Source organism: Oncorhynchus tshawytscha, linkage group LG06 (genome assembly GCF_018296145.1).
Source record: "Oncorhynchus tshawytscha isolate Ot180627B linkage group LG06, Otsh_v2.0, whole genome shotgun sequence".
Classification (NCBI taxonomy): domain Eukaryota; kingdom Metazoa; phylum Chordata; class Actinopteri; order Salmoniformes; family Salmonidae; genus Oncorhynchus; species Oncorhynchus tshawytscha.
In genome coordinates, this window is record NC_056434.1 from 68,567,584 (window position 1) to 68,588,610 (window position 21,027).

A 21,027-nucleotide genomic window follows, 5' to 3' on the forward strand; every position below is an offset into this window, starting at 1 on the left:
TGGTAAAATACCATATTATGGCAAGAACAGCTCAAATAAGCAAAGCGAAATGACAGTCCATCATTACTTTAAGACATGAAGGTCAGTCAATCTGGAAAATTTCAAGAACTTTGAAAGTTTCTTCAAGTGCAGTCGCAAAAACCATCAAGCTCTATGATGAAACTGGCTCTCATGAGGACCGCCACAGGAAAGGAAGACCCAGAGTTACCTCTGCTGCAGAGGATAAGTTCATTAGAGGTAACTGCACCTCAGATTGTGGCCCAAATAAATGCTTCACAGAGTTCAAGTAACAGAAACATCTCAACATTAACTGTTCAGAGGAGAATGTGTGAATCAGGCCTTCATGGTCGAATTGCCGCAGAGTAGGTGAACGGATGATCTCATTATGTGTGGTTCCCATCGTAAAGCATGGAGGAGGAAGTGTGATGGTGCTTTGCTGGTGACACTGTGATTTATTTAGAATTCAAGGCACACTTAACAAGCATGGCTACCAGTTTTCTGCAGTGACACGCCATCCCATCTGGTTTGCGCTTAGTGGGACTATCATTTGTTTTTCAACAGGACAATGACCCAACACACCTCCAGGCTGTGTAAGGGCTATTTGACCAAGAAGTGATGGAGTGCTACATCAGATGACTTGGCCTCCACAAGCCCCCGACCTCAACCCAATTGAGATGGTTTGGGATGAGTTGGACCACAGAGTGAAGGAAAAGCAGCCAACAAGTGCTCAGCATATGTGGGAACTCCTTCAAGACTGTGGTAAAGCATTCCAGATTAAGCTGATTGAGAGAATGCCAAGAGTGTACAACGCTGTCATCAAGGTAAAGACTGGATACTTGAAGAATCAAAAATATATTTTGATTTGTTTAACACTTTTTTGGTTACTAGATGTGTTATGTCATAGTTGAGATCTTCACTATTATTCCTCAATAAAAGAAAAGCCTTCGAATGAGTAATGTCCAAACTTTTGAATGGTACTATATGTTCCTCATATGGATCGTGCTTTGTCACAATGCAGTCAGGAATTAGCACATTTTAATTACAGTAAATAAATAAGTTATACAAAACTAAACACAACGTTATCTGGATATGTTAACTTCTTTTAATGCTTCATTTGTAACGGTAATGTGTGTAACAACCCATACAGTTAACCCCAAATAGGCCAATTTACAAGATTTGTCTTAATACATACAATAATGCAATCTACACTTTTGAAGTACATGAATTTTACAGTACACTCATTTCTAAACTGAGACGCAGTCTCAAATTAAGCCACTAGATAAGTGTTTCCTGCCCAGTGCATTTATAATACACACTTGAGTCCACTCAGTTGTGAACTGCATTACCCAGTATGCCTCAAAAGTTTCATGCCACAAGTAGTGGTCACTAACTAATTTCCAGCCGCAATATGGGCTCACAAGCTAGCCTCACAAAAAATGAAAACCTTTTCACTCCACTTCGATACAGCTACGACCAGAAGTTACTTTTTCGTAGCAGGTTAAGAGAACTTACGCAGGTTAGGATAATTAAGGTAGAATGTTAGGTCACTGAGGTTAAGGGTAGGGGGGTTTGGTGTTAGCAAAAATGTCCTAATCGGCTGCGAATTACAATACCGGTCGTAGCTGTATCAAAGTGGTATGAAAAGAGTGTCCCCAAACCTCACGAGGCAAAAGAGAACCGTGAGTGCAAAAATATCTTAACATGGGATGGGTGATGTTGTGCAAGAGAAATGTACTTTTTGTAGCAATTAAGGAGAAAACTAAGACTTAAAATCCTTGTCACTTTTAGTTGAACTCCTTTCACAATTTCTTTAGTAGGGCTTAAAACATCATTGGTAAACCTCAACTGTAGTTTTTTGGCAAATCTGAATGCTTCTTAAACAGATTCATCTTGGTGTTACATAGGACTCAACGTTTTTGGTGTACAAAGATGGCATAACAATAAGTTTAATATACAGACGCTGACCTAGATGACAACTGCAAATGACACACTGGAGTGGAGACATTTTGTGCCAAATTTACCTTTGACCACTAAGACAGAACCACCAGTCTGGTCAATTGATTCAGGTGGCAATTTCAACTCCTTACATAAAGCTTTGATTCATCTTCCCCAAAGAGAGCCGATACTTGACTGCATACAATTCCCCTTTTACACAGACTAGTATAAACATGGGGTTAGCATTTGAGCTAGCATAATTTCAGCCATTTGATCGATGAATGTAATCTCAAAAAACATAGTCAATGGTGGAGCAAAATTACTGTAGCACTGAAGGAAAAATGATCTCTGAAACGTATAAGTCTTGTGGGCTCCTATAGCAGTCCTTCCATTGCCTAATGTAAAAAAAAAAAAAAAAAAGTGTCCCTTTCCTCCATTTCCCAGGCACCATGGCTTTAGAGACGCTACCTCGGCTGCATGATCAATCTACACATTAGCCTGCCTGTCTTCAACTCAACAGGGCGTGCTGAAGACAGCATGTTCATGTGGAACACAGGAATGCATTTCAAATCAACGGCGTTTTCCTTTCACTAACTGAACACTTACAACAGGAACCCCTCAAAAAAACCTCTCCAAAACCAGACTAAAATAAACTATTTGCTCTGGGCAAAATGATATTTTTTGGGGAGGGTTAACTTAAGTATTAAAAATAGAGAATAACTTCCTTAAAATTAAAAACAAAAAAAACATTATTGCACCAAATGTTCGATGGGAAGGGCAAGTAATGTAATATCTCCCCAAGGCAGGAATCAAATCCTTTTTTAAAGGGATGGTGTAAGATTTGTCCCTGCGTGCAGTTTGAAGTTAAAGATAGTTTCTCGAGCCATTGCAAAGTAGCGTTAGCGTAATGACGAAGTCTAACAGAACAGCTAGCTTGTAAACTACTTTAAAACTGCACACACAAAAAATGGTAACTGCCAAAATCTCACAATCTACTAATTTAGCCGGTCTCAGAAAATAAAGAAATAATATGGTATTCCTATCAGGGGACAGTAAAAGGTCAACATTGAGCAAAGATATTTTGAAGCAATCCAACCTGGCAAAGACAGAACAAAACAATTAGAATCTTAAACTAAAAAATGTTATTTGAGTCAACAAAATTGGTTCAGAGGCAGAACACCCCCACGAAGTGATCTCGTCTAGACAATATTTTCAATGCATTTTTCCCACCCAAAGTCAACCTCTACAGTGGTTATTCAATGCACATTAGAAAACTCTCATTACTTCTCATCTTCACAGCAAAGACTTCTCCTGACTAGGAGCCAAAACCCTAATGTGGATTGACTTTTGTTGCTGGACAAGCAAGAGTGAACACAACGATTGAGTGTTTTAGACTTTAACCTAACCCTCACCCTTTAACTAATGTGCAAATTCTTAGTGGCTTTAGAGTCGGTGGTTAAACTGTGGAGACTACAAGCACTCTTGCCCAAATATGCTGGTCTAATCAGCATAAAACATGTCCATGGTGTAGTTTGTGTGAATTTGAGAGGGCAATGGACAAGGGGGATACAACACCAGGGACACAGTGACTCTAGACTTCTTTACCATGACCCCGCTTTCTTAAAGACATTCCAAACAATAAGAATTAAAATCATGTCACAGGACATGGGAGGTCCAATCAGACTGAACCCCAAATCACATTGAGCGTCCTATTTCTTGCTACGCAGACGTTTGGACTGACGCAGGAGGTCTGAGCTCTTCCTGGTGCGTTTCAGGGATGGGCTGCCCTCCGTCTCCACCACTGCGGCCATGGCACTGGCTGCCGTAGTGACAGCAGCAGAAGACGTGGCGACGGCAGCTGAGCCTGTTGAGGAAGAAGCCGAGGAGGTGGAGGCTACGGCTGGCCTGCCCCCTCCCCCCACCGTACTGTCCATCAGTTCCCTGAGCTTGTGCTCCAGCTCAGCCAGCCGGGCATTCTGCTCACCGATAACCTGAGTCTGCTCCAGCAGCTTCTGCTCCTGGTCCTGCAGCTGCTTCTGCTGCTCCAGCTGCTTGACACGCACCTCTTGCATCTCCCGCCGCAGCGCAGTCATGGACACCCCATTCACCTTCACCTGCTGTTGCACCTTGGTCATCTCAGAGCGTGACGGCGTGTTCTTGGCCAGCAGGGACATGGTGGTCAGGGAGGTAGAGGGGCCGGCCACTGAAGGTAGGCAGAGAGAACGATGATCTTAGGTACAATCTTAAAATGGGTAGCCAAGCTAAACAATAAAGATATGACTAAAATTAACATGACTAAGTTACATGGGCGTCTGTACATTACAGGACCTTTATTGGCCATAAAAGGTCAGTGTAGTTGTCCATTACCTGGGGCAGATCCGATGAGGCGCCCTGACAGGTCGGCCCCAGGAAGCCTCTTCTTCAGGATGGGGACAATCTTTTCATCAAAGTACTCCATGGCCATGGAAGAGATGTCCCGCAGCTCCTGCAGCACCTCGTGAGCTCGCTGGGGAGCGCGTGTAGAGTTCACATAGCGCAGCACACGGTAGATCTCATCAATCACCTTAGGGAAAGACAGTCACATGCTGGGAACCTTATACAATTTATCCTAAGCCTCATTTGGCTTAAAATGTTAAGAATTTGTGTTTTATGTTGTTGAGGCCAAGACTTTGCAAGTTTGAGGAAGTAGCTAGTATCATCATATTGGGATAGAACTGGTCTTCTACTTAAAATTGAGATTCTGCTTTCATCATTTACCCAGACCAGATTATTTCCCTAAACTATCGTCAATCTAAGAGCAGGAGTGCCATCTTGTGGCCAAATAGAGCTAAAGCTTGTTGACAATTTTTTAAAATTAAGAATACCACAGAAATACCTGAAATTAACATTTCCTTCTACTAGTTGGCATATATTGTGCCAGGTAGATAGTGACTGGTAGGTTACAGAGGATGTAACTAGGTACCTTGCCAGGGATGAAGCAGCAGAGATTTGAGTCCACATATTTCATGAAGGTCATGTTGAGTAGGGAGAGGCGCGTTTCTACAGCAGCCAGGATGTCAGCATGACGGGCCAGTGAGTGGTTCCTCCGCTCTGACTCCCGCCTGCCACAACACAAAACTCACTAAATATACACACGGGACCAGATAGAGACCTTCATGATCCAAGTAACCTTTATGAGTCAATGATCAGTTTCCAAAGATCCAATAGTCCAATAGTGAAGATAATGAATGATTTGGAATAAAAGAATGAGGTAAAGCAATTCAACAAAAACATACAGTAAATGTGTTTTAGCTTCGAGGAATGAGGTAATCACTTCTGTAATACACTGGTGCCTCTGACAATGGGGTGAGTAGCACATTTAAATGGGCCGTTTGTCCCCAGCACAAGGTGCACCTGTGTAATGATCATGCTGTTTAATCAGCTTCTTGATATGCAAGGTGGATGGATTCTCTTGGCTAAGGAGAAGTGCTTACTAACATAATATAAACAAATGTGTGCACAAAATTTAAGAGAAATAAGCTTTATCCATATGGAACATTGCTGGGATTTTTTATATTTCAGCTCATGAACCACAGGACATGTTGAGTTTCTATTTTTGTTCAGTGTATTTATTATTTCATTATCCCAAAATAATCCACTTGTTACCAGGAGAGAAACACATGGGCCTGGCTTAAAGTTACAGAGTTCACAAATGTGCTTTATACCAATCTGTGGTTCCTACAGAGGTCAAACCATTCAGCACTTCTGGTTTCATTGCCTCTACACAGTAGGCCCATTCAATGATTTGCTTCAGGACATAGGCCGAGCTATAAAAACCACCTGTATTCAAGTAGCATTCTATATAATTCCCTCCCTCCAATGGTGTTGATACTGACCTTGGCAGCTGGGCTTTGACCTGCCTCTGGCACAGGCTGTGGTAGCGCTCCACCTTGAGGAAGCCTTGGTTCAGCATGCGCTGACAGATCATGTCCATGCGCTTGCATACCTGGGAAAATAACAGGGGCGGGAAGGTATGTTTGAATTAGTGGCTATTGGGACTCGTCTTTTACAACACCTCCAACCTCTCCATGCCCTTGCATGACACTTACAGCCGTGATGCTCAAAGTGGCCAGATCAAAAGCATGGAACTTAAAAATAGCCTACTCCTCCACACAGATATAGCTCCAACATCCATCGAGTTCTCTGGTTTCCCTGGAAAATGTACTATTTTGATATCACATTGAAATTCCTTGAAAGTGAAATCAAAATGTTAAATTGGGCTCTTGTACCACTTTCTTTCAGATGCAAGTAAATGAAAGGAAATACTTGATTCACTCCGGATAGCAGAAATGCCAACTTCAATTTGTGTAGCTAACTAACGTTACAGTTACTGTGGTCATACAGAATACACTTTTCCAAAATCTAAAAACATACTAGTGCTAGCTAGGTAACGTTAAAACATTTAGCAAGATAGAAAACAAATACCAATACAGTTCATTAGACAGACAATATTATACCCATGTTAATATACATTTGGTAAGTTTGCCACGAGTTCCATCCAGGAGACCCCTACTAGCGCGCTATAGCAACCTGAAATGGAACAGGTGTGTTGTTGACAAAGCTGGTGCAAATAAACTTAGCTTAGCACGTTCGGCACCATATTATTATTCAGAGTGGGGAAGATAATTTTGTTCAAACATATAAGCAGTGAATCAATGCATTTTACGACTTAACTAGGGAAGGAACTTATTAGCTATCTAATAACCTCACTTGCTACTCACAACTACATAACGATAGCCGACAACGTCTCTGACATAGCTAGCAACTAGAACTAGATTAGCCAGACGCCGCATTGCCATTTGCTTCGTGGTTTGTTTTTGTTCCCTCTCACCAAGCGTATGAGGCTGATTTCGTCGTAAGACAGGAAATTGAAAACCATCTCAATCGCCACAATGGGAAGTCCTAATAGCGGGTTGTTCTGGTGTGGTTGATCCGGAGGTGGTGTAGACAATCTCGGTAACACCGAGTCGCAATCCAGGGCTTCAAAACCTCGCTCTACTCCTTCTACAACGGCAGCCATCTTAATTTGCTACGGATAGGGGAAATGACGTTTTATAGGGAACGTATAGGGAACGTTCTCTCTGAACTGTGCTCGAAGAAAGTCTTGCAATATTGTACACAACCATTTCAATTCACTTGAGCAAAGAAAAGAGCAGTCTATGTCGCTGCTGTCGTCCGTGCAAGGAGCTATGTCCAGCGCTAGGCCTGGTTTCCCAAAGGCATGTTAAGGCTAAATTCATCGTTACATCTCCGAGTTGTTTCCCAAAACCATCTTTATTAACGTTGCACTTGAAAAAGCTTGTAACAATGCAACGATGCACACCTGCAACAGCGTCGTTCGATGCTTTTTTGACCACTTAAAGACAGATTTCCACTAAACATGGAATCACGTGGTTTATGCGTGACCGCTAAATAACAAAGTTGAGTACAAAATAAAAAGTTGCCAACGTCTTTCAATTGATACAAACCAGCGACGTATAAAAAAAGCTTCAAATTAAAACCAAGATGACTGCATTAAAATACAAATACAGTAGGCTATATGCCTATTCAATCATATTGAAATACATTTAATGTTCAATCAATTAAGTTATTTTGCTACGATCAGTAGGCTAATTTGTCTCAATACATTTCATATGTAGCCTAACATCGTTTGACCTTCCAAATACAAAGACGCCCATTGCATAACATGCGAAAGATAGTCGCTTCAAATGAAAACCGAGATGACTATTACAAGATAAATACTGTATAGGCCACATGTGCCTATATATTTGAATTATGGTGAAGAAAAATGAATGTGATTTCAATTGTAGTATTTAGCTATGTGTGCGCGCAGTGTAATTTGCCTCAATGTATTTCATGTGCGCGCAATGTGCCAAATCTTTAGTGCTTTATTATAGGGTACGCATTAGAATAAGCCGCCTCAATATTTGTGACTGGGAGAACGCTGATCTGAAAGCAGGGCATAATTTATTTCGATCAGTAACGACGCACTTAGCGAAGTTCTCTCGTAGTGTTTTGGGAAACGCATGTTGCATCGCTATCGGGGAACTGGGCCCAATGCATACCCTATCTTGTTTCAAGACACCTTCAAACAATGTACATACTGGAATAGGACTGATGGAAATACACAGACTTTGCAATTTCTAGAGTAAAATGTAATCTGCTTTACTTCTGTCGCACAAGTCTATACAGTACACAAAACATAACTGTACCTCGCTGTGTACTATATGCTTAAGAGTTACCACCCTCTTCATTCAGTAAATACTAAAAACAAATTATCTTGTAATGGTTTTACCTAAAAGGATGGAATTCAGGCACAACTCTACAAATGGGCTAATGACATGAGCCATAAGGATTTGCAAGTGACATAAACATTAATTACCATACAAAATATAGTACATAAGTGGCACAACCCTTATTGGGGATGACAAACCATCTCATGCTGGGTACATATTTTGACAAAGAAATTCAAAAGCAAGTTAATCTAGGATGGTAATAAAAAACAAAGCATCCTCAGCATTTCTACAGGGTGCTTTTATTCCAACTGGTATTGTCCAAAGCAGGGATGGGCAACTTCAGACCTCGAGGGCAGAGTGGTGTCCCACTTTTCTCCCCTATCCCTTGCAAACACAGCTGATTAAACTAATTGCATTCTGAACTGAAGATCATTAGTTTATTGGAGACGGGCGTTAGATGGGAGAATAAAGTATGACACCAATCAGGCCTCAAGGACTGGAGTTGCCCATTCCTGGTCCAAAGCATGTTGCACACAGACTCAACACATATGTTTCACCCCTGTAGTGGGTATTTACATGTGGTCCAACTTAGTTGCTCTTATTCCATCTCCTTGGAGTCGAGCTCACTGAGGAATCTTCGACACTTGGTCATGAGAACTTTGATGGCCTCTGACCAAAACATCAGGTGCCAGGATGCCAGTGGATTCTACAGAAACTTTATGGGAAAGAGGAAACACAGGATTGATGAGTTCTCATGCGCAGAATGCCAAACTATACTACTACAAAATATACTACTATAAACAAAGTAAAATAATCAGAGGAAAAAACAAACAATTCACTTCGACAGTGCAACATAATAGTTATGGGCAATGTACTGTACCACCAGACATTACTGTACATTTCACAAATTCAACAAGCAGGAAACAGTGATTTCTAAATTCAGTGGGTACATAGATGAAATGGTCCCGCACTGTTGCAAGCTTTACAGCGTTCTTGAGGTTGTCATGTCAGAGAACCTCCCTACAGCAGGTATCTAAGCGACTGTTCACCACCTTGGCAACAACCTTTCCTGGGACAGAAGATTAAAAACACTTTTTTTAAATGATAAATTTAACCTTTATTTAACTAGGCAAGTCAGTTCAGAACAAATTCTTATTTACAGTGACAACCTACCAGGGAACAGTGGGTTAACTGCCTTGTTCAGGGGCAGAACGACACATTTTTACCTGGTCAGCTCAGGGATTTGATTCAGCAAACTTTCGGTTACTTGGCCCATCACTAACCATTAGGCTACCTACCCCCCGTAAAGGTTGTTTTCAGAAGTGGGATGATAAGCTACATGGATCATAAATAGAAACAGTGTAAGTACACTTTAATAATTTGGTGGGTGCTTATATTTGTCCTGTTTTTACACATGTACAAGTGCTTATTATACTTGTGTGAAATAAAGCATTTTTTGTTGTTGCATATCCCAACTCCCCCTGAGACACCCTAAGAGAGTGAGGTCATGGCGACTCTGGAGCAATTAGGGTTAAGTGCCTTGCTAAAGGGCATATCAACATTTTTCACCTTGTCGGATCTGGGATTTGAACTAGCGACTATCCAGCTCCTGTCCAGGCCGGAGCTGTGCCAGAAGGATGTCCCCATGTATTGGATCGATGTCGATATCTGCAAACACATCAACTTGGTTCCCAATAAGGACCCACTTCATGTCCTTGGAGTACACTGAGTGTAACAGTCTTCTTCCTCCTCTGATGATGTCACGGCAGATTACCTCCTCTTCCGCTGAAGAGGTGATACAAGGATCGGACCAATACGCAGTGTGGTAGGTGTCCATGGTTTTTAATATGAAAAACTCAACATGAACACAAAAACAATAACCATGAACTAACCGAAAGTCCCGTGTGGCACAAACTCTGACACAGGAAACAATCACCCACAAAATCCCCAAAGAATATGGCTACCTAAATATGATTCCCAATCAGAGACAACGATAGACAGGTGCCTCTAATTGAGAACCAATCTAGGCAACCATAGGCATACAATTTACCTAGACAGGATCAGCCCCATAAAGATACAAACCCCTAGACAAGAGGAAACACATAAAACCCCCATGTCACACCCTGACCTAACCAAAATAACAAAGAAAACAAAGATAACTAAGGCCAGGGCGTGACAGACGAGGAGTAGTAGGAAGGATCGGAGGACCAATGCGCAGCATGTATTCATGATTCTTTTAATAGAACACTGAAAAATACAAAACACAGTGAAATAACAAAAAAACAAAACAGTTCTGTGTGGAAGACACAGAAAATAATCACCCACACAGGGAAAAGGCTACCTAAGTATGATTCTCAATCAGAGACAACTAACGACACCTGCCTCTGATTGAGAACCATACCAGGCCAAACACAAAAACACCACATAGAAAAAGGAACATACACAACCCACCCAACTCACTCCCTGACCGTACTAAAACAAAGACATAACAAAAGAACTAAGGTCAGAACGTGACACTGAAGAAAAAGCAAAGACATTACAGGTTAAAGGGGCACCTCTGCACAGACTAGAAAAGCTTTAATTATTCACTTTAATGAGAATATGTATAAAATGTCAGATTTAATTGTGATATTTTCAGGCAAAAATGCTTGATTTTGCTGAGGCAATTCTTACATTTTGCATGGCTATATGCAATATTTTTCCCAATTTGTGGCGTAAATGCAGTCACGAGGGAAAAAGTTGGTTGACGTTTGGCTTGATTGAACATATTACACAGTAAATGTGCGGTGATTGTTTGAAATTGCTCTCTTATTGTTCTGCGGTGAGGGGTCCGTTTTATGCAAAAATATTGCATTGATTTGACTGTTTTATTTGTAAATAGTGTGGTGATTGGTCTAGCCCTCTCATAATATGCAGGGAATTATTGATGTAGCAAAAAATGTGGTTGCAGATTTGCGGAATCCTGGATGGACTGTTTAATGTCAAATCAAATAAAAGTTTATTTGTGATGTGCTCTGTTTGAGTCGTGCCTAACCATGCAGTCGTGGGTGAACAGGGAGTACAGGAGGGGACTGAGCACGCACCCCTGAGGGGCTCCAGTGTTGAGGATCAGCGTGGCAGATGTGTTGTTGCCTACCCTTACTACCTGGTGGCGGCCTATCAAGAAGCCCAGGATCCAGTTGCAGTGTTTAGTCCCAGGATCCTTAGCTTAGTGATGAGCTTTGAGGGCACTATGGTGTTGAACGCTGAGCTGTAGTCAATAAATAGCATTCTCACGTAGGTGTTCTTTTTGTCCAGGTGGGAAAGGGCAGTGTGGAGTGCAATAGAGATTCCATCATGCATCAGTGATTTAGGATCTGTTAGAGCGGTATGTGAAATTGGAGTGATCTAGGGTTTCTGGGATAATGGTGTTAATATGAACCATGACCAGCCTTTCAAAGCATTTCATGGCTACGGACGTGAGTGCTACGGGTCTGTAGTCATTTAGGCAGGTTACCCTAGTGTTCTTGGGCACAGGGTGGTCTGCTTGAAACATGTTGGTATTACAGACTCAATCAGGGACATGTTGAAAATGTCAGTGAAGACACCTGCCAGTTGGTCAGCACATGCCCAGAGCACCCGGCCTGGTAATCCGTCTGTCCCAGCAGCCTTGTGAATGTTGACCTGTTTAAAGGTCTTCCGCACGTTGGCTACAGAGAACGTGATCACACTGTTGTCCAGAACAGCTGATGCTCTCATGCATGCCTCAGTGTTGCTTGCCTCGAAGCGTGCAAAGAAGTGATTTAGCTCATCTGATAGGCTCGCATCACTGGGCAGTTTGCGGCTGTGCTTCCCTTTGTAGTCTGCTAGTATAATAGTTTGCAGGCCCTGCCACATAAGACGAGCATCGGAGCCGGCGGTGTAGTACGATTCAATCTTAGTCCTGTATTGGCACTTTGCCTGTTTGATGGTCCATCTGAGGGTGTAGCAAGATTTGTTATAAGTGTCAGGGTTAGAGTCCCGCTTCTTGAAGGCGGCAGCTCTACCCTTTAGCTCAGTGGGGATGTTACCTGTAATCCATGGTTTCTGGTTGGGGTATGTATGTACAGTCACTGTGGGGACTGCTAGTCATCGATGCACTTATTGATGAAGCCAGTGACTGATGTGGAGTACTCCTCAATGCCATCTGAGGAATCCCGGAACATATTCCAGTCTGTGCTAGCAAAACAGTCCTGTAGCTAGGCATCCACATCATCTGACCACTTTTTTATTGACCGAGTCACTGGTGCTTCCTGCTTTAGTAGGAATCAGGAGGATGGAATTATGGTCAGATTTGCCAAATGGAGGGCGTGGGAGAGCTTTGTATACGTCTCTGTGTGTGGTGTAAAGGTGGTCTAGTTTGTTTTTCTCTGGTTGCACATTTAACATGCCGATCGAAATTAGGTAAGACTGATTTCAGTTTTCCTGCATTAAAGTCCCCGGCCACTAGGAGTGCCGCCTCTGGGTGGGCGTTTTCCTGTTTGCTTATTTCCTTATACAGCTGTGTGCGGTCTTTGTGCCAGCATCCGTCTGTGGTGGTAAATAAACAGCCACGTAAAATACAGATGAAAACTCTCTTTGCAAATAGTGTGGTATACGGCTTATCATGATAAGCACAGATACTCTACTTCAGGCGAGTATAGACTTCCTTAGATTTCGTGCACCAGCTGTTGTTTACAAATATACACAGACCGCTCCCTCGTCTTACCGGAGTGTGCTGTTCTATCTAGCCGGTGCAGCGTATATCTTGCCAGCTGAATGTCGTAATTTTCTATTTTAACTCTATTTAACTTGGCAAGTCAGTTAAGAAAAAATCTTATCTTCAATGATGGCCTAGGAACAGTGGGTTAACTGCCTTGTTCAGGGGCAGAAGGACAGTTTTATACCTTGTCAGCTCGGGGATTTGATCTTGCAACCTTTCGATTACTAGTCCAACACTCTAACGACTAGGCTACCCTGTTGTCATTCTGCGACGATTCAGTGAAACATAAGATATTCGTTTTTTTCTGTCCCGTTGGTAGGATATTCGTGATCGGACCTCGTCTAATTTATTGTCCAATGATTGTACGTTGACAAGTAATATTGATGGTAAAGGCAGATTTCCCACTCGCCGTTGGCAGATCCTTACAAGGCACCCCGCCGTGTCCTCTATACCAGCGTCTCTTTCTCCTGCCAATGACGGGGATATCGGCCTTGTCGGGTGTCTGAAGTACATCCTGTGCGTGAAATCTTTGTCTAATCCGAGGTGAGTGATGACTGTCTTGATATCCATGGTGGCAGAAACATTATGTACAAAACAAGTTACAAATACCATGAAAAAACACATAATAAAAACACATAATAGCACAATTGGCTACGCGCCCGTAAAACGGCTGCTATTTCTTCCGGCTCCAGTTCATGTAATGTTTATTAACATTTTCATTATTTTAGTTCACTTCGGCTCCGAGCCCCAACATGCAGGACTATGATTTGCACTTTACTCTGCAATCCCACCTGCAACCCTGAACATGTGACTTGTAAACACTGAATCTGAAGTCATGAGAAAATTATGTTCAGCTTCTCATAAGACTGTGGCCACTCTTAGACACATGAACACGGATAAAATATTATACGACGTACATGATTGACCATTTTTTCCCCAGCCAAAAGTACAACTCACCTCTACCATACTTTTCCATAAGAGTTGCATATGTAAAAAGACATACCATTTGTGTTTGTTTGTTGTACATCTCCATTGTCATTAATCCAGCAATGGGTGAATCCCACTCCCATTCTTGGACACAAACTCCCAGCGTGTCCATAGCCTTACCTACCCATGTGGTTCAGGTAAAGTTCCCGGGGGTCAGCAGAGTCTTTGGTGGCTCTGAGGTTCCTGGTGCATTTGATCTTCAGTTGATGTTGAATTGTGTCTATTTCTGTGCCTTCCTCATCCCCTGAGAAAAGCACAAATTACTTAAACTTGTACAAACAAAACTGATGTAGCTGGTGGTGGCCCTCTACATGACACTTTGTTTGGCCATCGTCAGTGGGGACAGGCAAGGTAAGCAGTATAAACGCACCCGCGTTTCTGTACTCAAACAATCGTGGGTCAGCCTTGATAAGGATCAAGCCCAGCCTGTGGGCAAGGATCTCATCCTGAATTATGGATGTGTTGTTGTAAATGAACACCTTCTCGACAGCCATAGTAGGGACCTAGGAGAGGGCAGATTAATACATGTTATTTTGTTCTGTGCCATCAAACACGGAGACCACCTCGTATGCTGCTTTCATTGGCAGGATGCTATCTAAGTAGAAGCTACCTCTGCGAGTAATATCCGTCGAAAGGCATTGGCGATAGCTGCATCTTTGCCCACCGTGTCGAACTCCAGAGAAGTCTCATCCATTTGCACCACGTCGATTCTGAAATTCTGCAATAGATATATTATAGTGTACTGTGTATATATGGGCATGACACGCAACAGATCTGAATGTAAAATCCTTGACAGCATAATAGTTTGTTGTGTTAGCTAGCTAACGTTACCTTTTGGAATTTCTGCAAGCTCCATGTGTCATCGTAGCCTGGATAATTGCCAGGGTAATCGGTTGTATGAACCTATCAAATACATGAAATATTTTTTATGACAAAACTGCGTGAGAACGGTGTTGTATTTTCTACTGTACTAGCTAACTTGTTAGCTGCACATTATGATGTTGTTAGCTGACATGCCCACCAGTTTATTCCAAGAATACCTGCCCACATATTCTGGTCATAGACAGCATCTCAAATGATTTGTTTTTAATGGATAATCTTACACCACTTACACTTTTTACATCAAATTCAGCTAATATTACTCTATCCCGAATTTCATCCACGTTTCTCATGGTCGCTGCCATTTTACCAATGTTTTCATAGACGCCACAAGCTTCGGGTTTATTCTCCTTAGTTGGGGTTTTACGACAGACTACATCCAAAAGTTTTGCCACCATCTACTGTGCTGGATGAAAATAAAAGATCCCCAAAATTATGTGGATAAAAATACTGACTACCAGAAAGTCACTCACTTTACGGACATATTCAATCAATCCCTATACCAGTCTGCTGTTCCCACATGCTTCAAGAGGGCCACCATTGTTCCTGTTCCCAAGAAAGCTAAGGTAACTGAGCTAAACGACTACCGCCCCGTAGCACTCACATCCGTCATCATGAAGTGCTTTGAGAGACTAGTCAAGGACCATATCACCTCCACCCTACCTGACACCCTAGACCCACTCCAATTTGCTTACCGCCCAAATAGGTCCACAGACGATGCAATCTCAACCACACTGCACACTGCCCTAACCCATCTGGACAAGAGGAATACCTATGTGAGAATGCTGTTCATCGACTACAGCTCGGCATTCAACACCATAGTACCCTCCAAGCTCGTCATCAAGCTCGAGACCCTGGGTCTCGACCCCGCCCTGTGCAACTGGGTACTGGACTTCCTGACGGGCCGCTATCACCCCGCTATCATCCAGAAGGCGAGGTCAGTACAGGTGCATCAAAGCTGGGACCGAGAGACTGAAAAACAGCTTCTATCTCAAGGCCATCAGACTGTTAAACAGCCACCACTAACATTGAGTGGCTGCTGCCAACACACTGACACTGACTCAACTCCAGCCACTTTAATAATGGGAATTGATGGGAAATGATGTAAATATATCACTAGCCACTTTAAACAATGCTACCTTATATAATGTTTACATACCCTACATTATTCATCTCATATGCATACGTATATACTGTACTCTATATCATCGACTGCATCCTTACGTAATACATGTATCACTAGCCACTTTAACTATGCCACTTTGTTTACATACTCATCTCATATGTATATACTGTACTCGATATCAGCTACTGTATCTTGCCTATGCTGCTCTGTACCATCACTCATTCATATATCCTTATGTACATATTCTTTATCCCCTTACACTGTGTATAAGACAGTAGTTTTGGAATTGTTAGTTAGATTACTTGTTGGTTATTACTGCATTGTCGGAACTAGAAGCACACGCATTTCGCTACACTCGCATTAACATCTGCTAACCATGTGTATGTGACAAATAAAATTTGATTTGATTTGATTTGAACATGCTCCTTGCCTCTACTGTTAACATAAATAATACGTGTTAGATCCCTACACAGACTCAGGTGCCTGTTCCAGCCATTACAATGAGCCCGTCCTCCTATAGCTCCTCCGACCAGCCTCCTCCGCTCCACAAACTCTGGGTCATGATCCCCACCACAATTGCAACATGGCAAATAATTTTTCTTTAATGAGTCCGACACGAAGGATATACTGCTTTGTCAAGACAAGGCCCAAATTCCAGTCATCAACCTGAAGAAAAGATGGACGAAAAGGGGGAGGGCGGGGTGCCATGTAAGAATTCGCCAACGAGTAGGTAACCTCCACTACCCTCCGTATTATTGGCCAACGTGCAATCATTGGTAAACAAGCAGGACGATTTACGATTTAGACAACAGGACATTTAAAACTGTAATATCTTATGTTTCAGAGATGTGGCTGAACAACGACACGGATAATATAGAGCTGGCTGGCTTCTCCATGCATCGGCAGGACAGAGCAGCTACATCTGGTAAGATGAGGGGCGGGGGTGTGTGTCTGTTTGTCAATAACTGCTGGTGCGCGATGTCTAATATTAAATACCTCATAATAAGCTGTAGACCACACTATCTACCAAGAGAGTTTTCATCTATATTATTCGTAGCCTTCTATTTACCACCACAAACCGATGCTGGCAGTAAGACCGCACTTAACAATTTGTATAAGGCCATAAGCAAGCAAGAAAATGCTCACCCAGAAGCGGGGCTTGTATTTCCCGGGGATTTTAATGCAAGCAAACTTAAATCCATTTGACCTAATTTCCACAAGCATGTCACATGTGCAACCAGAGGAAAAAAACTCTAGACCACATTTACTCCACACACAGAGACGCATACAAACTTCTCCCTCGCCCTCCATTTGGTAAATCTGACCATAATTCTATCCTCCTGACTCCTGCTTACAAGCAAAAACTAAAGCAGGAAGTACCAGTGACTCGCTCAATATGGAGTGGTCCAATGATGCGAATGCTAGGACTGTTTTGCTAGCACAGAGTGGAATATGTTCCGGGATTCAGGCCAACATTCACAAAGCCGCGTGGCCAGACGGATTACCAGGACGTGCACTCAAAGCATGCGAGAACCAACTGGCAAGTGTCTTCATTGACCGAGTCTGTAATACCTACATGTTTCAAACAGACCACCATAGTCCCTGTGCCCAACAAAGCGAAGGTAACCTGCATAAATGATTCCCGACCATAGCACTCACGTCGGTAGCCATGAAGTGCTTTGAAAGGCTGGTCAATGCTCACATAAACACCATAATGCTGGAAACCCTAGACCCACTCCAATTCGCATAGCGCCCTAACAGATCCACAGATTATGCCATCTCAATCGCACTCCACACTGCCTTTTCCCACCTGGACAAAAAGAACACCTACGTGAGAATGCTGTTCATTGACTACAGCTCAGCGTTCAACACCATAGTGCCCGCAAAGCTCATCACTAAGCTAAGGACCCTGGGTCTAATCTCCTCCCTCTGCAACTGGATCCTGGACTTCCCGACAGGCCGTCCCCAGGTGGTAAGGGTAGGCAACAACACATTACTGAGGATAATAGCAGACGATGTTGCCACTGATATTTGCCACATATTCAATTTAAGTCTACTAGAGAGCATGTGCCCTCAGGCCGGGAGGAAAGCTAAAGTCAATCCACTACCCAAGAATAGTAAAGTTCCCTTTACTGGCTCAAATAGCCAACCAATCAGCCTGTTACCAACCCTTAGTAAACTTCTGGAAAAAATGGTGTTTGACCAGATACAATGCTATTTTACAGTAAACAAATTTACAACAGAACTTCAGCATGTGGGGCGGCAGGGTAGCCTAGTGGTTAGAGCGTTGGACTAGTAACCGAAAGGTTGCAAGTTCATTTTCCTGAGCTGACAAGGTACAAATCTGTCGTTCTGCCCCTGAACAGGCAGTTAACCCACTGTCCCTAGGTTGTCATTGAAAATAAGAATTTGTTCTTAACTGACTTGCCTAGTTAAATAAAGGTAAAATTAAAAATGTAAAAATAAATGCTTATGGGGAAGGACACTCAACAAGCACAGCACTTACATAAATGACTGAGAGAAATTAATGATAAAATTATTGTGGGGGATGTCTTGTTAGACTTCAGTACAGCTTTTGACATTATTGATCATAGTCTGCGGCTGGAAAACCTGTGTTATGGCTTTACTCCCCCTGCCATAATGTGTATAAAGAGTTACTTGTCTAACAGAACACAGAGGGTGTTCTTTAATGGAAGCCTATCAAATATAATCCAGTTAGAATCAGGAATTCCCCAGGGTAGCTGTTTAGGCCCCTTGCTTTTTTCAATTTTTACTAACATGCCACTGACTTTGAGTAAAGCCAGAGTTTCTATGTATGCGGATGACTCAACACTATACACGTTAGCTACTACAGCGACTGAATTGACTTCTACACTCACCCACTCTGAAACTGCAGTTAGTTTCAGAGTGGGTGGCAAGGAATAAGTTAGCCCTAAATATTTCTAAAACTAAAAGCATTGTATTTGGAATAAAACACTCACTAAACCCTAAACCTCAACTAAATCCTGTAATAAATCATGTGGAAATTGAGCAAGTTGAGATGACTAAATTGCTTTAAGTAACACTAGATTGTAAACTGTCATGGTCAAAACATATTGATGCTGTAGTAGCTAAGATGGGGAGAAGTCTGTCTATAATAAAGCGATGCTCTGCCTTCTTAACACTGTCAACAAGGCAGGTCCTACAGGCCCTAGTTTTGTCGCACATTGACTACTGTTTAGTTGTGTGGTCAGGTGCCAAAAGAAAATTGCAATTGGCTCAGAACAGGGAGCACAGCTGGCCTTTGGATGTACACAGAGAGCTAATATTAATAATATCCATGTAAATCTCTCCTGGCTGAAAGTGGAGGTGAGATTGACTTCATCGCTACTTTTATTTATGAGAGGTATTGATATGTTGAATGCACCGAGCTGTCTGTCTAAACTACTGGAACACAGCTCGGACACCCATGCATACCCCACAAGATATGCCACAAGAGGTCTCTTCACTGTCCCCAAGTCCAGAACAGACTATGGGAGGCACACAGTACTACATAGAGCCATGACTACATGGAACTCTATTCCACATCAAGTAACTGACGCAAGCAGTAAAATTAGATTTAAAAAACACATTAAAAAACACCTTATGGAAGAGCGGGAACTGTGAAGCAACACAATCATTGGCACTGAAAGATTAGTGGAATCTGTGTGGGTTGCTGGACAGGTAGGATGACTGACAGTGAAGGTGAACAGGTGGTCACGTGTCAGGTGACAGAGGAATGGATGAGACTGAGGCAGGAATTCCTTTAACCATAAAGTGGTATATTTACTGAGTAGTCTGTGCTGCATCACAAAGGAAACAAATAACATGTATTCAATCAAATTCATAATCAAAGATCAAATCATATCATTCATTATTAACATAATTTAGGGAATTCAACAGTCCAGTTCATTAAGTCAATAGTAATCATCCGTGAGTCATTTAGACTTGTAAGTATTTATCATAAATTATGAAAGAATACAAACAGTGAATGGTTATACAATCTATAATCCCCATTATCAAAGTCAATCAGTTAGTAAACAATGACGTTTCTCATTTCACTCTTTCAATTGTCTTCATGTGTACATATAATTAATTTCAATATATATGAACCATATCAATTGCATAATTGGCCTATGAGGATCCGTAGGGCCGTGATCATTGACAATTCACATTATACAATATGTTTGAAGCATGCGCTCCAAGCCGCGCTCGGTGGTAATAACTATAAACAATAACTGATGGCCCATCTCCGGATCGCAACAGATAGTTCAGATGAAAGGTAACAGAGTCGGTGGACTTACGTGGATTCATGGATGCACAGAACTTCTGGATCAGATGGAGTTAAAGAAGAGAAAGCAGCGAGATCAGGCGATGGCAATTTCCTCCTTTTATGGAGTTGAGATCTGTCGGACATTTCCACCTGACCTAATTAAAGCGCCCCTGGCCCAGCTGAGTAAATGGCAATGAATTAAAGGATTATTCCACCAACTCCATGGGCCTTTTCTACAGGCACAGACACATGCATACACACACACACACACACACACACACACACACACACACACACACACACACACACACACACACACACACACACACACACACACACACACACACACACACACACACACACACACACACACACACACACACACACACGGTAACATACACACTATACATACTGTTAGGTTCTTATTTTTCAGAGTAAATAACCCACGGACACTAGAGAAGCTTTAACCAAGCTTATTCTTCCCAAAGGTTCTGTAAAGCTGAAATCAGACAGCAAAACATTTCAGACATCACAGTTTATATACATCCCACTTAAGACACTCCTCTTTCTCTCCAATCCTTACATTTTATGGCTCTACAGAAAGCTAACAAAGAGGGTAACAGGATTCCAAACATTTATGACTCTCTTAAGAGAATCTGTCCTCACCTCCTGACCTCAACCCCTCTCATCTAATACACAGATGTCCATCTGTCTTCCCTATATCAACCCATGGCTCTCCTCTCCTCCATCAAACACATTCCAAAGCCTTCTGTCTTTCTTCAGAGAACCATTAACTTCTAACATAACACCCAGT

At 42.3% G+C, this 21,027-nt stretch overlaps 2 protein-coding genes across 2 annotated transcripts; both read right to left on the reverse strand.

Annotated features, from left to right (window-relative positions):
- Positions 1 to 1,079: 1,079 nt before the first annotated feature.
- On the reverse strand, positions 1,080 to 7,273 carry LOC112252975 (F-box only protein 28). Its single transcript, XM_024424776.2, has 5 exons — positions 6,806 to 7,273; positions 5,811 to 5,920; positions 4,898 to 5,036; positions 4,303 to 4,498; positions 1,080 to 4,138 (listed from the first exon to the last, which is right to left on the reverse strand). Exons 1-5 carry the CDS (start codon positions 6,992 to 6,994, stop codon positions 3,645 to 3,647), a joined length of 1,128 nt encoding a protein of 375 aa, XP_024280544.1. The 5' UTR covers positions 6,995 to 7,273; the 3' UTR covers positions 1,080 to 3,644.
- Positions 7,274 to 8,593: 1,320 nt separating this feature from the next.
- LOC112253419 (DNA-directed RNA polymerases I and III subunit RPAC1-like) lies at positions 8,594 to 15,101 on the reverse strand. The gene is made up of 7 exons (XM_024425396.1): positions 15,030 to 15,101; positions 14,749 to 14,820; positions 14,528 to 14,635; positions 14,288 to 14,420; positions 14,042 to 14,161; positions 9,780 to 9,935; positions 8,594 to 8,925 (listed from the first exon to the last, which is right to left on the reverse strand). Exons 1-6 carry the CDS (start codon positions 15,099 to 15,101, stop codon positions 9,802 to 9,804), a joined length of 639 nt encoding a protein of 212 aa, XP_024281164.1. The 3' UTR covers positions 8,594 to 8,925; positions 9,780 to 9,801.
- Positions 15,102 to 21,027: the final 5,926 nt, after the last annotated feature.

What these genes read in the sequence shown, in the direction of transcription:
- LOC112252975 (XM_024424776.2), bottom strand. Translation starts at nt 6,994, where the DNA reads ATGGCTGCCGTTGTAGAAGGAGTAGAGCGAGGTTTTGAAGCCCTGGAT. An exon ending in AAATCAGCCTCATACGCTTG is followed by an intron (nt 5,921 to 6,805) that starts GTGAGAGGGAAC and finishes TTATTTTCCCAG; the next exon opens with GTATGCAAGCGCATGGACAT. An exon ending in GTCAAAGCCCAGCTGCCAAG is followed by an intron (nt 5,037 to 5,810) that starts GTCAGTATCAAC and finishes GTGTTGTGGCAG; the next exon opens with GCGGGAGTCAGAGCGGAGGA.
- LOC112253419 (XM_024425396.1), bottom strand. Translation starts at nt 15,101, where the DNA reads ATGGCAGCGACCATGAGAAACGTGGATGAAATTCGGGATAGAGTAATA. An exon ending in GACGGATATTACTCGCAGAG is followed by an intron (nt 14,421 to 14,527) that starts GTAGCTTCTACT and finishes GCCCTCTCCTAG; the next exon opens with GTCCCTACTATGGCTGTCGA. An exon ending in GTTTGAGTACAGAAACGCGG is followed by an intron (nt 14,162 to 14,287) that starts GTGCGTTTATAC and finishes TGCTTTTCTCAG; the next exon opens with GGGATGAGGAAGGCACAGAA.